Source organism: Hakea prostrata, chromosome 11 (genome assembly GCF_041222555.1).
Source record: "Hakea prostrata isolate BN-2017 chromosome 11, UWA_Hpros_2, whole genome shotgun sequence".
Classification (NCBI taxonomy): Eukaryota; Viridiplantae; Streptophyta; class Magnoliopsida; order Proteales; family Proteaceae; genus Hakea; species Hakea prostrata.
The window spans coordinates 24,425,283-24,439,634 of NC_142610.1; the positions used below are offsets into that span (position 1 = coordinate 24,425,283).

The 14,352-nt window shown below is 40.1% G+C and overlaps 2 protein-coding genes across 2 annotated transcripts; both read right to left on the reverse strand.

Annotated features, from left to right (window-relative positions):
- Positions 1-4,991: 4,991 nt before the first annotated feature.
- LOC149001051 (7-deoxyloganetin glucosyltransferase-like) lies at positions 4,992-6,771 on the reverse strand. Its single transcript, XM_089140106.1, has 2 exons — positions 6,215-6,771; positions 4,992-5,926 (listed from the first exon to the last, which is right to left on the reverse strand). The coding sequence occupies exons 1-2, from the start codon at positions 6,735-6,737 to the stop codon at positions 4,992-4,994; spliced, it is 1,458 nt and encodes a 485-aa protein (XP_088996232.1). The 5' UTR covers positions 6,738-6,771.
- A 4,586-nt stretch (positions 6,772-11,357) lies between these two features.
- On the reverse strand, positions 11,358-14,027 carry LOC149001052 (protein FAR1-RELATED SEQUENCE 5-like). The gene is made up of 2 exons (XM_089139257.1): positions 13,550-14,027; positions 11,358-11,443 (listed from the first exon to the last, which is right to left on the reverse strand). The coding sequence occupies exons 1-2, from the start codon at positions 14,025-14,027 to the stop codon at positions 11,358-11,360; spliced, it is 564 nt and encodes a 187-aa protein (XP_088995383.1).
- Between the last annotated feature and the right edge of the window lie 325 nt (positions 14,028-14,352).

Consider the following 14,352-nt stretch of genomic DNA (forward strand, 5'->3'; position numbering starts at 1 on the left):
GATTGCTATCAAGAAAATAACAAGAATTCATAGAATAATCAAGTTTAGATTAACATAAATATTGCCCATGAGGTTCCCCTCGCATGGGAGGTTACCAAGGGTTTCCAGAAAGATCATATAAGGTCAGAGTTTCAAGAAAATAATCAGGCTAGGGTTAAGATCATGACGATGATCATAGATTTCAAAGAATAGAATGAGATCATGGAATAGATGGTTGCAAGAATGCAGCATCTTCTTCCTGATCTCAATCAAGAACAAGATCGAAGAAAGAAATTCGTAATGTCAAAGTGATTACTAACCTTGAATTGTCAGATCAGAGATGAGAGGCTTCAGATCTGCAGAGGAGTCTTTCGAATCACCAGAGAGAGTTTCGGAGAGGTCTTCTCATGTTCAAAAAGTGTTTAGGAGGCAGCCGTAACAAAGAACCATGAAGTAGGGTTTAAATATAAGTGAAAAACCCTAAAATTACATTTTCTCGGATTTAACAATCCTTTGGTCAAGTGGTCCAGTCAACCAATCATTCGACCAAGCTAGACAGTAAGGTTCAAACAGGGAATTGGAGGATCAAATGGGCTCTAAACCTTATGGGCTTTTGCACACATATCAAGTGACATATCTAGTGTGTAGAAATACCTTCAAACCAAGTCAGACAATACTCCAAGTCCTTCAACTAATCTCATCTTCAGACAGGTGTAGCTTCCTTTCCAAATCTGCACAAACTTCCAAGTATGGAACTCCATCATCAACATCCATGGGTTCAAAGTCAAACACCATGTCTTCTACTGAGATGGCCCATAGTTGGCTTCTTCCTTTACTCCGGGTCTTTGGACCTAAAATCAACCGGGTTACCGGGTCAAGGTCAGGGTTATATTAGGGCTGGGTTTCACATTCTCCCCCCTTAAAAGAAATTTAGTCCTCGAAATTGAGAGCGTAGCTGAACTTCCAAAAAGTTGAAGAAATTTCTCCTTCATATCTTCTTCCTTCTCCCAAGAAGCTTCTTCAGGGGCATGGTTCTTCCAACGAATCTTTACCAAAGGAATGGTGCGATTCCGCAATTGCTTATCCTTCTTATCCAAAATTTCAACTGGCTCTTCATCATAGGTAAGATCAGCACTAAGTCCTTCAGGCGCTTGCTGTAATATATGTTCCGGATTCTCTATGTATTTCCGAAGCATCGAAACATGAAACACATTGTGCATAGCAGCAATAGACGGAGGTAATGCCAAACGATACGCAACAGGTCCAACCTTTTCCAAAATCTCAAAAGGTCCAATGTACCGAGGGCTAAGCTTTCCTTTAACATTGAATCTCATCACACCCTTCATAGGTGAAACCTTCAAGAAAACTTTCTCTCCAATTTAAAATTCCAAATCGGTCCTTCTCTTATCAGCATAAGATTTCTGTCTTGACTGGGCAGACTTAATCCTTTCTCTAATCATGTCGACCATTACGCTAGTAGCTTCAATCATCTCCGGGCCTAAGACTTTTCTCTCACCAGTCTCAATCCAATACAAGGGTGTCCTACAAGTGTTACCATACATAGCCTTGAACGGAGCTATGCCTATAGTTGCTTGATAACTATTGTTATAGGCAAACTCAACCAAAGCTAAGTGTTCATCCCAATTTCCACCCATATCCACTACACAAGATCTAAGCATATCTTCCAAAGTTTGAATCGTTCGCTCAGATTGTCCATCAGACTGTGGATGATGAGCTGTACTCAAGTTCAATCGGGTTCCCAAGGCTTTCTGCAAACTGTTCCAAAACCTTGAAGTGAACCTAGAATCATGATTAGACACAATACTTACAGGCACACCGTGCAGACGGACTACATTATTGTGAAACCCAGCCTTGACCCTAATCCGGAAACTCTGTTTATTGTAGGTCCAGTGACCCGAAGTAAGGCAAGAAGTCATCTTTGGGCCATTTTTGTTGAAGACTTGATGGCTGGATTGGAATCCATGAGTGTTGATGCTAGTGTTCCAATGGTGGAAACTGCACCTGGATGAAGATTGGATTAGTTGATGGTCTTGGAGTGGTCTCTGTATTGATTCAAAGGCATTTCTATCTCCTAGGTATAGATCTAGAATGGCCTCTTCCGTGGCTTTCCCCTTCTTGCTCCCGAACTCCTTCATTTCCGCGCCCTTTTCTGGGTAAATCTTGAGTTTGCCTAAGCCCAGCCAAACGGTGGAACACACTTCCCCTCGACCGATCCTCTCGGGGACGTGGTTCTTCAATATGCACTCCTTGAGATCTTTCTCCAACCCGTTCGGCTGGTCTCCTTGGTATTCTGGGATTTCTCCTTTCTTCATTCACCGGACGTTGCCTATCCCGAGTCTGACGGACGGCTTCACGCCTTCGTCCCTCTTGGGAATTTCTGGGGGGCCCGGATGGTACCCCGATTTGATGGACTAAGCCGCGAACAACTCCTTGGAGTTCCAACATTTGTTGTTGGACTTCTCTTTGCATATTCTGCAAATCGGCCACTGTCGCTGGAATTGGAGGTTGACTCGAACCGCCTTCTCCAAATGGAGTTGGAATAGTTAACGGGGATTCTCTGGAACTCCTTCTTGACCTTCCTCTAGAATAGGAATTTGTCGATCTAGAGAAGGGAGAGTTTGTTCTTCAACACGTTCGTTTTCTGTCTCCCTTTCTCTTGCTCGAGTGAGAATTTGAGAACTTGTCACCTGAGGTGTGATACGTCTCGTCATGACTTTTTGTGACGTTTCCCACAGACGGCGCCAAATTGTTGCGTCTAGAACTTCTTCGAGAGCCGGATATTGAGATGACCACCTTAAGAGCTCTCCAACCAAATTGGAATAACTGGGATGCCTGCACACACAAAGAAAGCAAGAACGGTCCGGCCTAGTTTTGGCCGGGGAACCACCTCCGACGCTCAAGTCAGCCTAGGCAACAATAATGGTTCTTGAGAGAGTTCTCAAGAACGTAATGAGTAAGTACTCAGATGAAAGTTCTCGTTACCTTTCTCCATGTTGGAGGTAGGTTTATATAGAAGTTACCTGGAGGCGGCGATTCCTTAAATTCCGAATCGATAGTTGAGGAGTGAGTGGAGTAGTGGAATAACGGCTCCTTCTTTGTCGCACCTGATAACGCCGTTATGCTAACTCACCTCCCCAATTCTCGGAATAGATATGCTGAGTGTTTATGCGTAACTAACTCTTCTTGACTTAGTCAAGAGAGTCTTCTGAGAAATGCTAGAGTTGGATATAGATGTATATTTTTCCCAAGTGTGGCACTTCTCCAACGAATAAATGAACCTGCCCAAGAGGGAGGTGTCTCTCCCGAATGAGGCCCTCAGGACCTTCTTTAGGGATGAGGTGAGCCATCCCACATGGGAGGTGTCTCTCCCGAATGAGGCCCTCGGGACCTTCTTCAAGGAAGAAACCAGATAACAAAGAGGGGTGCATCTGTCCCGAGTGAGGCACTCGGGACCCTTTATGAGGGAAGAGATGCACCAGCCCGAGGGAGGTGCATCTCTCCCGAGGGGGGGGGGAATCGGGACCTTAGTTCCCCACAACACTATGAGTTGCCATTCTTTTGGCTCGAGTAGAAATAGAGAAAACTAGGAACTATGAAGATGAAACAGAACAGAAACTCGAGAAGTGTGAACGGTTTAGAAGAGAAGTCGGCTATTTGTAAATAGTGCGTGGGCCATATGACCCGACCCATGACCAAGTGGGGCCGGGTCGAAAAGAATTGGGCATGCCATCTGTTCCATCCTTGCGCCAGAACTTCAATGCTGTGGCATGTGCTGCCCACGGTCAAGATTTGATCTCTACCGAGATACGATATCAACTGTCCATTTTGGTTATATTGTAAACCAAAATGGACGGTCGAGATTTAACCTCGACCTGAACTTCAATGTTGTGGCATGTGCTGCCGACGATCGGAGATCAAATTTACAATTTCCGGGCTGAATAAAAGATTGCAGTAACTGTTTTTCTACTATAGGTATAGTCTCACCAAGGCACGCATTAACTAGGAGTTAAGCTACTAAGCTGTGGTTTTATCTTCTTGTACGTCTAGACCCAATTAAGGAAGGGGCAATCTCTTAAAAAGGTTTCACAATGGCTGTGCATGAAAGCGATTCCCATACTCCAGTCTTAAATTTTGGGATTGGATGGCTGAATCAACTGATTTGGATCAGAACCCAGGTTATATATAGAACCCATAGCATGAATGATCGATACTTGAGAAAACAGGGCAGATATATGTTATCATGGAACCTTTTGAGTGAGTTATTACCTTGTATAACAAACAGGTTATAGCAAAGAACTTGATCTAACGGTGACATCTTGAAGCAGTCCTGTTTCAAAATTAAAACTTAAGATCCTAAAATCTAGGAACTCAAGATTCCGGTCATCTGAGAATCTCACCTCAAAGATATTCTGACTTTATAGAAGAATCTTCACCTGTGGTTGAAGCAATGGAGCTCTCTGCAGGTTCTAGATGAATCAATTTTCTTTGTTGCGCTCCACCTCCAGATTCTACACCTATTATTTGAAGAAGATAGAGCTTGGAAATGGAAATATCTTATTGGTTCACAGCCGTTCAATGCATGTATTGATCATCTCTACAAAAGGAAGGTCATGTAAAATAATCTCACTTCTCATTTGCTGAAAATTTTGGGTGGGTTGATTGGGTTTCGGCTTAAAATTTTTAATTACTTCAGGATTACATGACAAGTTCGAGCCTTATAAAAATGTCCTCTCCTTTCTAGTTTGTACTCTTTTTGTTATCTCAATATTGTCTCTCATGGTGTGACCTTGATCTGATTATAGGCACGGATGAGAAGCCTAGTAGGAGAGCAACATTCAGACCCAGATAGGATCGATCGAGACAGTACTGTTGGAATGATCACAAACGGATGAGAGAAGAGAATCAAATTCAAACTAAAACTAAAACTGAATCCTCACCTGTTGATTTGGTTTTGGATTCAGTTATTCTCAGACTGAAAATTAGATACAAATCTAACGTGGGCTGGAGAGAAGCACCTCACGAACCATGTTGTCAAAATTGACACAAGAAGACCCACCAGGAGCAATGGCCTCCTCTGCTTTTTTCTTCCATTTCATCACCTTCGCCTTCTTCTCCTTTCCCCTTTCTCCCTCCATCAAATCCCTCACAAGCCTCGCAACCTTTTCCCTCTTGACGTCGTTATCTATCTCGTTGGCAATCCCCCAGTGAACACATGAATACCGGCAATTCGTTTGCTGATCTGCAAAGAAGGGCCAACACACCATCGGCACTCCACTGCATATACTCTCTAGCATGGAGTTCCAACCACTGTGAGTCAAGAAACCACCCATTACTGGGTGGTTGAGAACTTGCTCTTGCGGACACCAACTCACCATCATGCTTCTCTCCTTGGTTTTAGTCACAAACTCGGGAGGTAAAATGGCCGAGTCACCCACCACCAAATCAGGCCTTATGGCCCACAAGAACGTTTGTTTGCTATTAGCAAGTCCCCATGCGAACTCCACCAGTTGCTCAGGCATCACTACCGTGATGCTTCCAAAGTTCACGTAAACAACTGAACTAGGCTCTTTGGTATTGAGCCAATCGAGACATTCCGGTTCTTCTCTCCACATATTACACCCGAGAGATTTCAAATTGCTGTCTTGAATCTGGTTCTGCCGCATATGGAGAGGACCAATGCTGTAAACGTGTGGAAACATTTCCGAGAGTGCATTTAATACATCCTGCTCTAAGGCATAGAAGGTGTTGAAGATGATTGCGGCAGCTTTTGGAGCTCTGCCAGCTTCTGTCATGGTGAAATTGAGCATGACATCGTTTGGATTTGTGGTTCGAATCAAGCTAGGGATATCTCTCAAACGAATATCTTTCATTCCAGGTAACCAATCAATCGGGGTGTCTAAATAACCATTTGTCAAGCAGCTTTCATCTGTCATCCATTAAGCACATGTTCAGAAAATTAACGAAACAATATTGAGGGGGAGAGAGAGGAGAAAGAGAAGTTGATCCAGACTCATCTTTGCTTGTCTTATATCTCTCCACCACATATATTAAGAGGGACGCCCATGTGGGCTCAACTGGGGTCTCACCTCACCTCTGATTCATTTTGTCAGCCCTCAGAGTGAGTCCCACCGCTATTATGTGGTGGAAGAATATTATGAGGAGATCCAAACTCATAGAATTTATATAATATCATAACTACGTACTGTTACCAAACCTTTGAGAGGTGTAAGGCCTCTTTCGATGAGATGGGAGAAGTGCATCATGGCTATGGAAGCACAGGCGTTGGTCGTCCATAACAGAGCTACAGGAACTCCAATTTCTTCAGCAGCTTGAAGGGTGAAGCTGGTCATGAGACCATTAGAGACTATGCAAGTCACAGGAGGGATGTCAGGTGTAGTGTTGAGTTTGGAAAGGAGATTGCGGAAGGGAGGTAAACAAGTGGCCGGAATAGATTCACAGAGGGCAGGGATATTTGGGGTGGCATCTATATCATCAAAAAGACCATCTGGGATTGCATGGAATTGGAAGTCAAGTAAGCCATCGAGAGAATCTGGACCTGCTACCTTGAGAAAGCGTTTGTGATTGATTTCGGTGTTCACAAAACTGATGTGGAAGCCTACCTGATGGAGAAGCTTTGCTAAGCTCAACATAGCGTTTATGTGACCCTGCGTTGGAACTGGGACGCAAACTGCATGAGGTTTCGGTTTCTTCTCTTCTTTCACTGCAACCAAAGCCATTTTTGTGTCTATGCTTGAATGGCTATTGCATCAAGTGTCGTGGCTTCATTCCATTGTTCACTCTTAGCAGAGAATTTATAAATATAAACGACTTCTTAGTGGTAATCACGTCATATTTGTCAATTACCTTTTTGGTAAAACATTAATTAGTTCATTAACTAAGGTGAAACTAATAATTAATTCATTTATTAATATGACATTAATTCCCATTCCCAACTTCTTCCCTTTTTCCCCCCCCCCCCCCCCCCCAAAAAAAATTATTATTTTTTTTTTTTGTGTGTTTGTAAAAAAATTTTTTTTTTTTATTTTAAAGTAGGAGTGAGGTGTTTTTTTTTTTTTTTTTTCTTTTTTTTTAAAAATTAGGGGGGTTGGGGGGCGCTGCAAGGAAAGAAAAAAATCTTTTTTTTTTTTAATATTTTTATTTTTTTCCAAACCCGCGCCTTTTTATTTTTTTTTTTTTTTTTTTTTTTTTTGTTGTGTTTTTTTATTTATTTTTTGTGGTGTGGCTGTGTTTATGTTTTGGTTGGGGGGGTGCCCCGCGGCCCCGATTAGATCGGACGGCCCGCATTGTTCTTCCATTAAAATAATCTAAACAACCTGTAAAAGCAGCTTTTTGGGAACGGGTCGGTCCAATGACGCTAAACCGGTTCGAGTTGGGCGGTTTGGGTTATCACTTTTGAGTTGTACTATATGTTATAAATACGTTTTATAAAACACAACGTACATACAATTGTTTTATACCTTTAACAAAATACATTTGTATACGATACGAAATGATTTCAAACCCATGCGCGGGTAAATTTTGAATTTCAAAATATTTTGAATCACAAAAGCGTTTGTTTTCTACATCTCGTGTTTCATTTCAAAATCAAAAGCCCCAAATCCATTTTTCATGTTGCAGAGGAGAATTAGAAGACGAAGACGAATTTTCATGGTTACAGCGTTGTTGAAGAAGAAGTTGCAGAGGAGCATTTCCCAGTTTCAGAGGTTCCAGCGTTGTTGAAGAACAAGTTGCGGAGGAGCATTTCCCAGTTTGATAGGTTATAGCGTTCTTGAAGAAGAAGAAGCAAACCTTAAAGCTTCAGCAGAAGAAGAAGTAGGTTGAAGTAGTGGGTTGAAGAAGAAGAAGCCATAGATTGAGTTCTCGTTCCAGCGTTTTGCTCTTAAAGAAGAAACACGAAATGGTGCAATTATTATGTCCTAAAATGCTCTTGGTTTACATTATTCACATCACTTGTTGCTAATTTTGTCATTTACCCTAATTTCAGGAGACGCTGTGAAGGTGAAGAAGAAAAGGAAGACAACGATGGGAGTAAGGTTGGAATCGAGCCGTACGCGGTTGAGTTTTCACTGAGTGGGGAGCTTCTGCTTTTGGACTCTCTGAAAGTAAGATTTACCGGTGGGTTTTCTATAATGACATCTGATTTATAATATTTCTGTTGAAATCATTATTTTATTATTTGCTTAAGTGTTGAATTTATAGCTTTCCATTCGGTTTCTGATTAGCTTGGGTACAGATTTTTTGGCAAAGGTGATTGGATTTGTTCCCAAAGTCTGTTGTACAGGTTGGTTTTGTTGAACACAATAGCTTCACTCGGGCTTTTTTATTTTACTAATAGAGAATACGATGTTTCATATTTTTGGAAATTAATGACGTTTCCACTTTTCCTAAACCTATGCATCTTCAAAGACAAACTTTGCATTTCATGATCTCCTTGATTGAAAAAAAAAAAAAAAAAAAACCCTGCTTGCCTTATCTGAATTTCGTATGTTGCTGAAATTCTATGGCATAGTCCATTTTGATTTCATCCGCTCGACTTGTGCTCTCAGTTGGATTTCTATGATATTGTTAAACAACCAAAACATAAGTGAGAAGAAAATTTGTTTGAAGCAGTTCCATTGTACAACAATAATAGGTGAGTAATCAGCACCATTGTTTGTTTATTAATATGTTATACATCATTCGCCTGTTTCCTTCTTTTTAGTTGAGCCTATAGCCTCCTAAAGCATGCTAACCTAGTGCCATATAGTTGTTCAACATTTCAGGTTTTTGATATTTTATTTTTTCCCCATCATTAGTAGTTCTTTCAATGGTGATAGTAGTTGGTTGTAAGTAGAAAGCATTATCTCTATTCTCAATGTCATGGTTATATGCATAGTTTGTATAAACTTTCTGGAAGTAGTGGACAAGAAACAATATGGTTGGTTGTAGGTTTGTCCTACTGGTGGTAAAGAGTGTAATTACAGACATGCTCTTCCTCCTAGATATGTATTAAAATCTGAAATGCAAGTTTTGTTAGAGGAAGAGGCTAAGAGGCTGAGAAGATATCGATTGAGGAAGAGATTAGAGAATCAAGTAGATGGAATATTATTTGTGCCACTAGTTCTACTGTTCTATCCTATAATTTGGATTTTAGTAAAGTAGTTCCAAGTAGTGTGATATTTTGGTAGTAGTGTTCAAAACTATGGTTGAGCAGTCCCTCTTTGAAACCTTACATTATTTTGGTGTCTTTTGTAAGCTCCAAGGGCTCGAGTCATGTGAATGAAAAGTTGAAATGCGCTCTCAGATTATAAGCCTGACATTGTACTTTGAAATTGGAATTTGATTTCTACTTTCAGATAAAATATGTTGGAGAATAGTGGGATAATACTTGTGTTGCTGTGGCTATTTGCTTTATCATGCGTGCAGTATTATCTGACAGAAGCTTCACTCTTTTTATAATTGAAATATTTATCGGTTTTAATTTGTTGGTTTCCTATGACATGTTTTTTTGCATTTAATATGGTGTTGTTTTAGCATTGGCTTATTAAAACATTTCGTCCATGTTTAAATTAAATGGTTTCGGGTACAATGATCAGGAGATAATGTTGTTATAATAATAGGAGCTTTATGTTAAATCCAAAGCTGGTCAGGCCTATGTGGTTGTAGGGGCCATTCAATATGATATATATAATTTGATTCTATGGTTTGTACAGACTTGTGGTGGGGAATGATTTTTGAATTAAATATATAATTTCCTATAAGCATGTAAGGATTAGTATTTTGTGACTTGTGGTGGGGAACGGAGGCATTATATTAGCTGTATCATTGCACTGATTTAAGGGTATTGGTTGAAGACTTTCGATGATGTTTGGCAGTTTGTATTGTTTGATCATATTTGTTTTGTTTTGTTTTGACATAGTTGATCATCAAACTTTGAGTTAAAGAAAGGGGTTAGTATTGTAGATGTCCATATTTGAGTCACCGTTGTGCTTGATGAGTTGTTCTTTCAGGGGCAGTTGTGTTATCCTTGTTTAAATCATGGGCGGATGCAATTGTGAAGAGCAGTCTTCCATGTTAATGGAGCAACCCACTCCATTATGCTATTGCGGGCAAGGCAGATGTTGCCGCTGACTTCAAACACAAAAAAAAATCCTGGTCGCAGATTTTATAGGTGCCCAAATGGTGAAAAGCATCCACATTCTTTTATTTGGGTAGATAAGATGTGTGGTAGTGAAGCAGCAGCAACGTACGTACATTCTAGAGCTTCAACTTCGTATGACAGTGTGAATAGTAAGAAGGAAGTGAGATCCCCAATAATTTATGACGACCCACTAGGCAATCAGCTGAATTTGGGTGCTGCATGCCGAGCCCCTACTCATCAACCGCACAATCGACACAGTTGTTGGCCCGAATCACAATGTTGTATCATATAGTATTGTTCTTATGTGTTTGGGTTTTTTTAGTTTCTTGTTATGTACTTTATTCAGCAAACATGTAAATGCCGTACTTTTTTGTCAATACTGTAAGCTAGACAAGAGGACCAATTGCAAGAGGACAATGGTCAAGTGGTTGGGTATTACATATTTATTGTTATGTAGTGTATCCAATTTTAGTGTCATTTGGCTCATTCTTGTTTGTTTGTTGATTCCTTTATTTTGGCTGTTCCTTACGGTATGGAAGCTTACGAACATTGAGAGGATACAGGCTAATGGCTAATGATAGTCATCATATCACACTAATGGGTCCAACTGATAGTGAGGTTGCAGATGATTTATTTTGTTCGATCGACCTTGTGACAAAGAAGAGTGAGTCCGTAGTTCAGTGACTTTAGGAGCTTAGGCAATCTCATTCTTGGAAGGTCTTATCGCATAATCTAGTATTGTTATGTGTTTGGGTTATTTTGCTTTCTTGTGGTGAGAAGAATTCTTTGAGATCCCTCTGCAATCACCTTTACCATGCTTCCGGACTCCCAAAGCAAGAAAAGTCCCGTGGGTCCGCTCTCGTCCATGGAACTCCTAACCCACCCATAACCCCCAACAAGAAAAGAATTAAAATAGAAAAAATTATCCATGACATAGACAGATAACTGTTTGAGGAAGATGAGTTTAGGAAGATGGCAATCCTTTCATGAGACCTATAGTGTACACATTTACTATTCACTCATATGCTCAGCCAATTTGAGCAACCAACCACTATAATGCTCACTGACATTTTAAAATGAAGACTTACATTCATTGTGACGAAGGAAACATATGTCCCTCATTGTTTTATTCAAACTAGTACCACCATCCATATACAAATTCAATGTGCCATTAAAAAAATGTGAAGTATAGTCCCTCATGTATGAGCGCAACATTCTATTCCTGACCAACCGCACATGCTCGGAACGCTGACAACATTCTATTCCAATCATGAGTGGTGGGCCTTGTAAGCCACCTACTTCCTATATAACCAAACAACAAATATGTAAGAATCACTCTTAAATAAAAATATATGAGCAATACAGAAAGAGATCCGTACATACATTTAGCTTAGTTAATCAATGATCAGCACCCTGACCAATATGCACTGAATTTTGGGAGGAAGGTACATGATGTATAATCCAACAACAAATACGTAAGAATAACTTTGAAATATAAATAAATGAGCGATACAAAAAGAGATCCCTACTTTCATTTACCTTGGTTGAGGATTGATAAGTAGTTACACCATTTTGTACTGAATTTTGGGAGGAATGTACATGCTGTATAATTCAACAACAAACATGCCTAAGATCAATTGTGAAATGAGGTAAAAAAGATGTACAATACAAAAAGGTGTGTAAATGCATTCACCTGAGTTGACCATGTATTAAAACCCTCAAACGTTGACAAATAATCGACTCGGCAAGGTTATGTCAATGGAGCCCCGTCCTTCCACTAGCCCGATTGCACCTCTTCTTTTGTGTTTTTTCATGCCAGGGCTTCATTCTTTTTCCCGATCCCCTTTTGTGAGACTCTTTTGGTTTTAATCAGTAAATTTCGGTAGTCTTCAAGCATTTTCTTCCGAGGGATGCTGAGTAGGTTGCACAACGTCTACATCTTCAAGCTCTTTGAGAATCCCATTTACATGCTTACATAGTATGTTATATCCAACCTCCGTTTCACAAGCTTGGTTAATGACTTTCAAACATGTCGGAGTAATCAGCCTACTTCTACTGTAAGCAACTTAATTTCCCATCAACGTCATTCCTTGCCTCCCCTTCTCTTCCTGTTTCGACAACCGGTGTTAATTCTCTGACCGATCTTCTCCATCTCATCAAAAAATATTTGTTCGGGATGCACATGAGTTGGTGAAAATTGAGCACCCTTAAGATATGGACACAAAGGATCCCAACAGCCTCAAATTTCTTACAACTACATGTTAGGCTTTCTTCTACCGGATTACGCAACACCGTGTATGCCTTACCCGAATAGGAACCAATCACATCCGCCTTCAAAATCACATATTCAACAAAATTACTTGACACATTCTCGCTGTTGATACCGTGACTATCCACCAATTCAAACTCGATCAAAATTTTTTTGAATATAGTTGGAGTATATAACTGGTAAGCTTGAATCAACATAGGTTTAAACCTATGTGCACCTCCAAGAACCTCATTTCGTGCATCAAATTCTTTTTTCATTTCATTTGCACGTTTTGCCTCCACAACATCGTTGAAATGTCTCATAAACCTTACAAGATCTAGTTTGCGTCCAAGACATTGTTTCAAATCAGCATTCAAACTTTCAGCCAATTGTGTGCTCCTCACACCTAGTGTGAAACAATCCTTCATGTAACAACAAGCCCATTTATTCCTTATTTCATATGTTCTATCTAGCCAAGCAAAGTGTTTACAACCCCATGATTTTCTCTTAAATTCCTCCATGCAAATTCAAATTCCTCAACTCTCGTATAATTGTAGATGCATTTGTACAAAATTCTGGAGAATTGTGACTTCTCACTCATCAAATATCCATGGTGTTTCTTTGCATTTTGCCGTAGATGCCAAGTGCACAATGCATGGACTGTATTGGGTGCAACCTCGCTTAGTGCCCTTGACATTGCAAATGTCTCCGGTCAGTTGAAAATTGTCTTTGGCTTCTTGTCACCATTAACTCCAAAGAAAGTTTGAAATAACCATTGAAATGACTCAGCTTGTCTCATCATAAAGCAAGGCAGCTCCAAAGATAACCATAGTCCTATGATGATTAAATCCCACAAACACAGCCAACGGTCTATTTTCTTTGTTTGTGCAGAAAGTAGTATCAAACACAACTACATCACCAAAAAGTTGATAATCACATTGCATCTGTGGATCAGCCCAAAATACATTTGTCAACTTATCCTCATTGTCCATCCCGTACGTAATACACAAATGCAGGGTTTAAATTTCGTTGATTGTCTAGATATAACATCAAGCTCCCGGCATCCCCAAATGCCAAATCACGTTGCCGTTTGCTATTCAAAAAATTTTGCAAGTCTTTCTTTGTGAAACCCAGATTTTCATTGCCCCCTGCTTGCAAACCCATCAAATTATATGTCAATCTGGTCCCCAATCCAGTTCTGTCTGCCATTTCTATTTCTGTGGCTTGGGTAGTTGATATTGCACGTTGGGAGCGCAACAAATGTGCAACTTCTTCAATCTGAAGAGCATGGTTGTGTTCCTCACAAAATTTATCTACTAGTAATCGTCCATCATTATCTCTTTTGACAATCAACCTTGCTAAACAACCAGTTCTAGTCTCAGGACGTTGTCCTTTGACTTCTACTTGTTTCTCTCTTCGATGTCCTTCTTTACTACACACGTAACACCGTTGCACGATGATACTCTTATCTATAGTGCACCTGTGCAAATAATTTTTCCTAATGCTGAACCCAATCATACGCGCATACTTGTTATAACAATCATATGCTTGTTCAAAAGATGTAAATTCCATGCCTATTCGAGGTGTCACATCGGCATCCATGTCCACCAATGTTGACAGCTCACTATAAAGACACATTTACAAAACTTAGTTATGAAAAAACAGTTAACATTATTCAAATTCAAAGATGAAGCCAACAAACATTATGAGATGTCAAAAATTTAACACCAACTTCCCATCGCATCGGACACATTTGTAATCAAATCGATGAGATAAGTTGGAACCTGGCATCCGATCACACATTGATCTAGTAGTATATAGGCCTGAACATTTTGACAGCCGTGTCTTAGAAGAACTGAAACAAGTTGTCCCATTCTACTGAATAAGCCTTTTCTGTTCCAATATAATCTCTCAGTTCTGGGTTTTTTATACGACTCATACGAAATACGTGTTTCAAATGATC

What these genes read in the sequence shown, in the direction of transcription:
- LOC149001051 (XM_089140106.1), bottom strand. Translation starts at nt 6,737, where the DNA reads ATGGCTTTGGTTGCAGTGAAAGAAGAGAAGAAACCGAAACCTCATGCA. An exon ending in AGGCCTTACACCTCTCAAAG is followed by an intron (nt 5,927 to 6,214) that starts GTTTGGTAACAG and finishes AATGGATGACAG; the next exon opens with ATGAAAGCTGCTTGACAAAT.
- LOC149001052 (XM_089139257.1), bottom strand. Translation starts at nt 14,027, where the DNA reads ATGTGTCTTTATAGTGAGCTGTCAACATTGGTGGACATGGATGCCGAT. An exon ending in ATTGACATATAATTTGATGG is followed by an intron (nt 11,444 to 13,549) that starts GTTTGCAAGCAG and finishes TTGGTTATATAG; the next exon opens with GAAGTAGGTGGCTTACAAGG.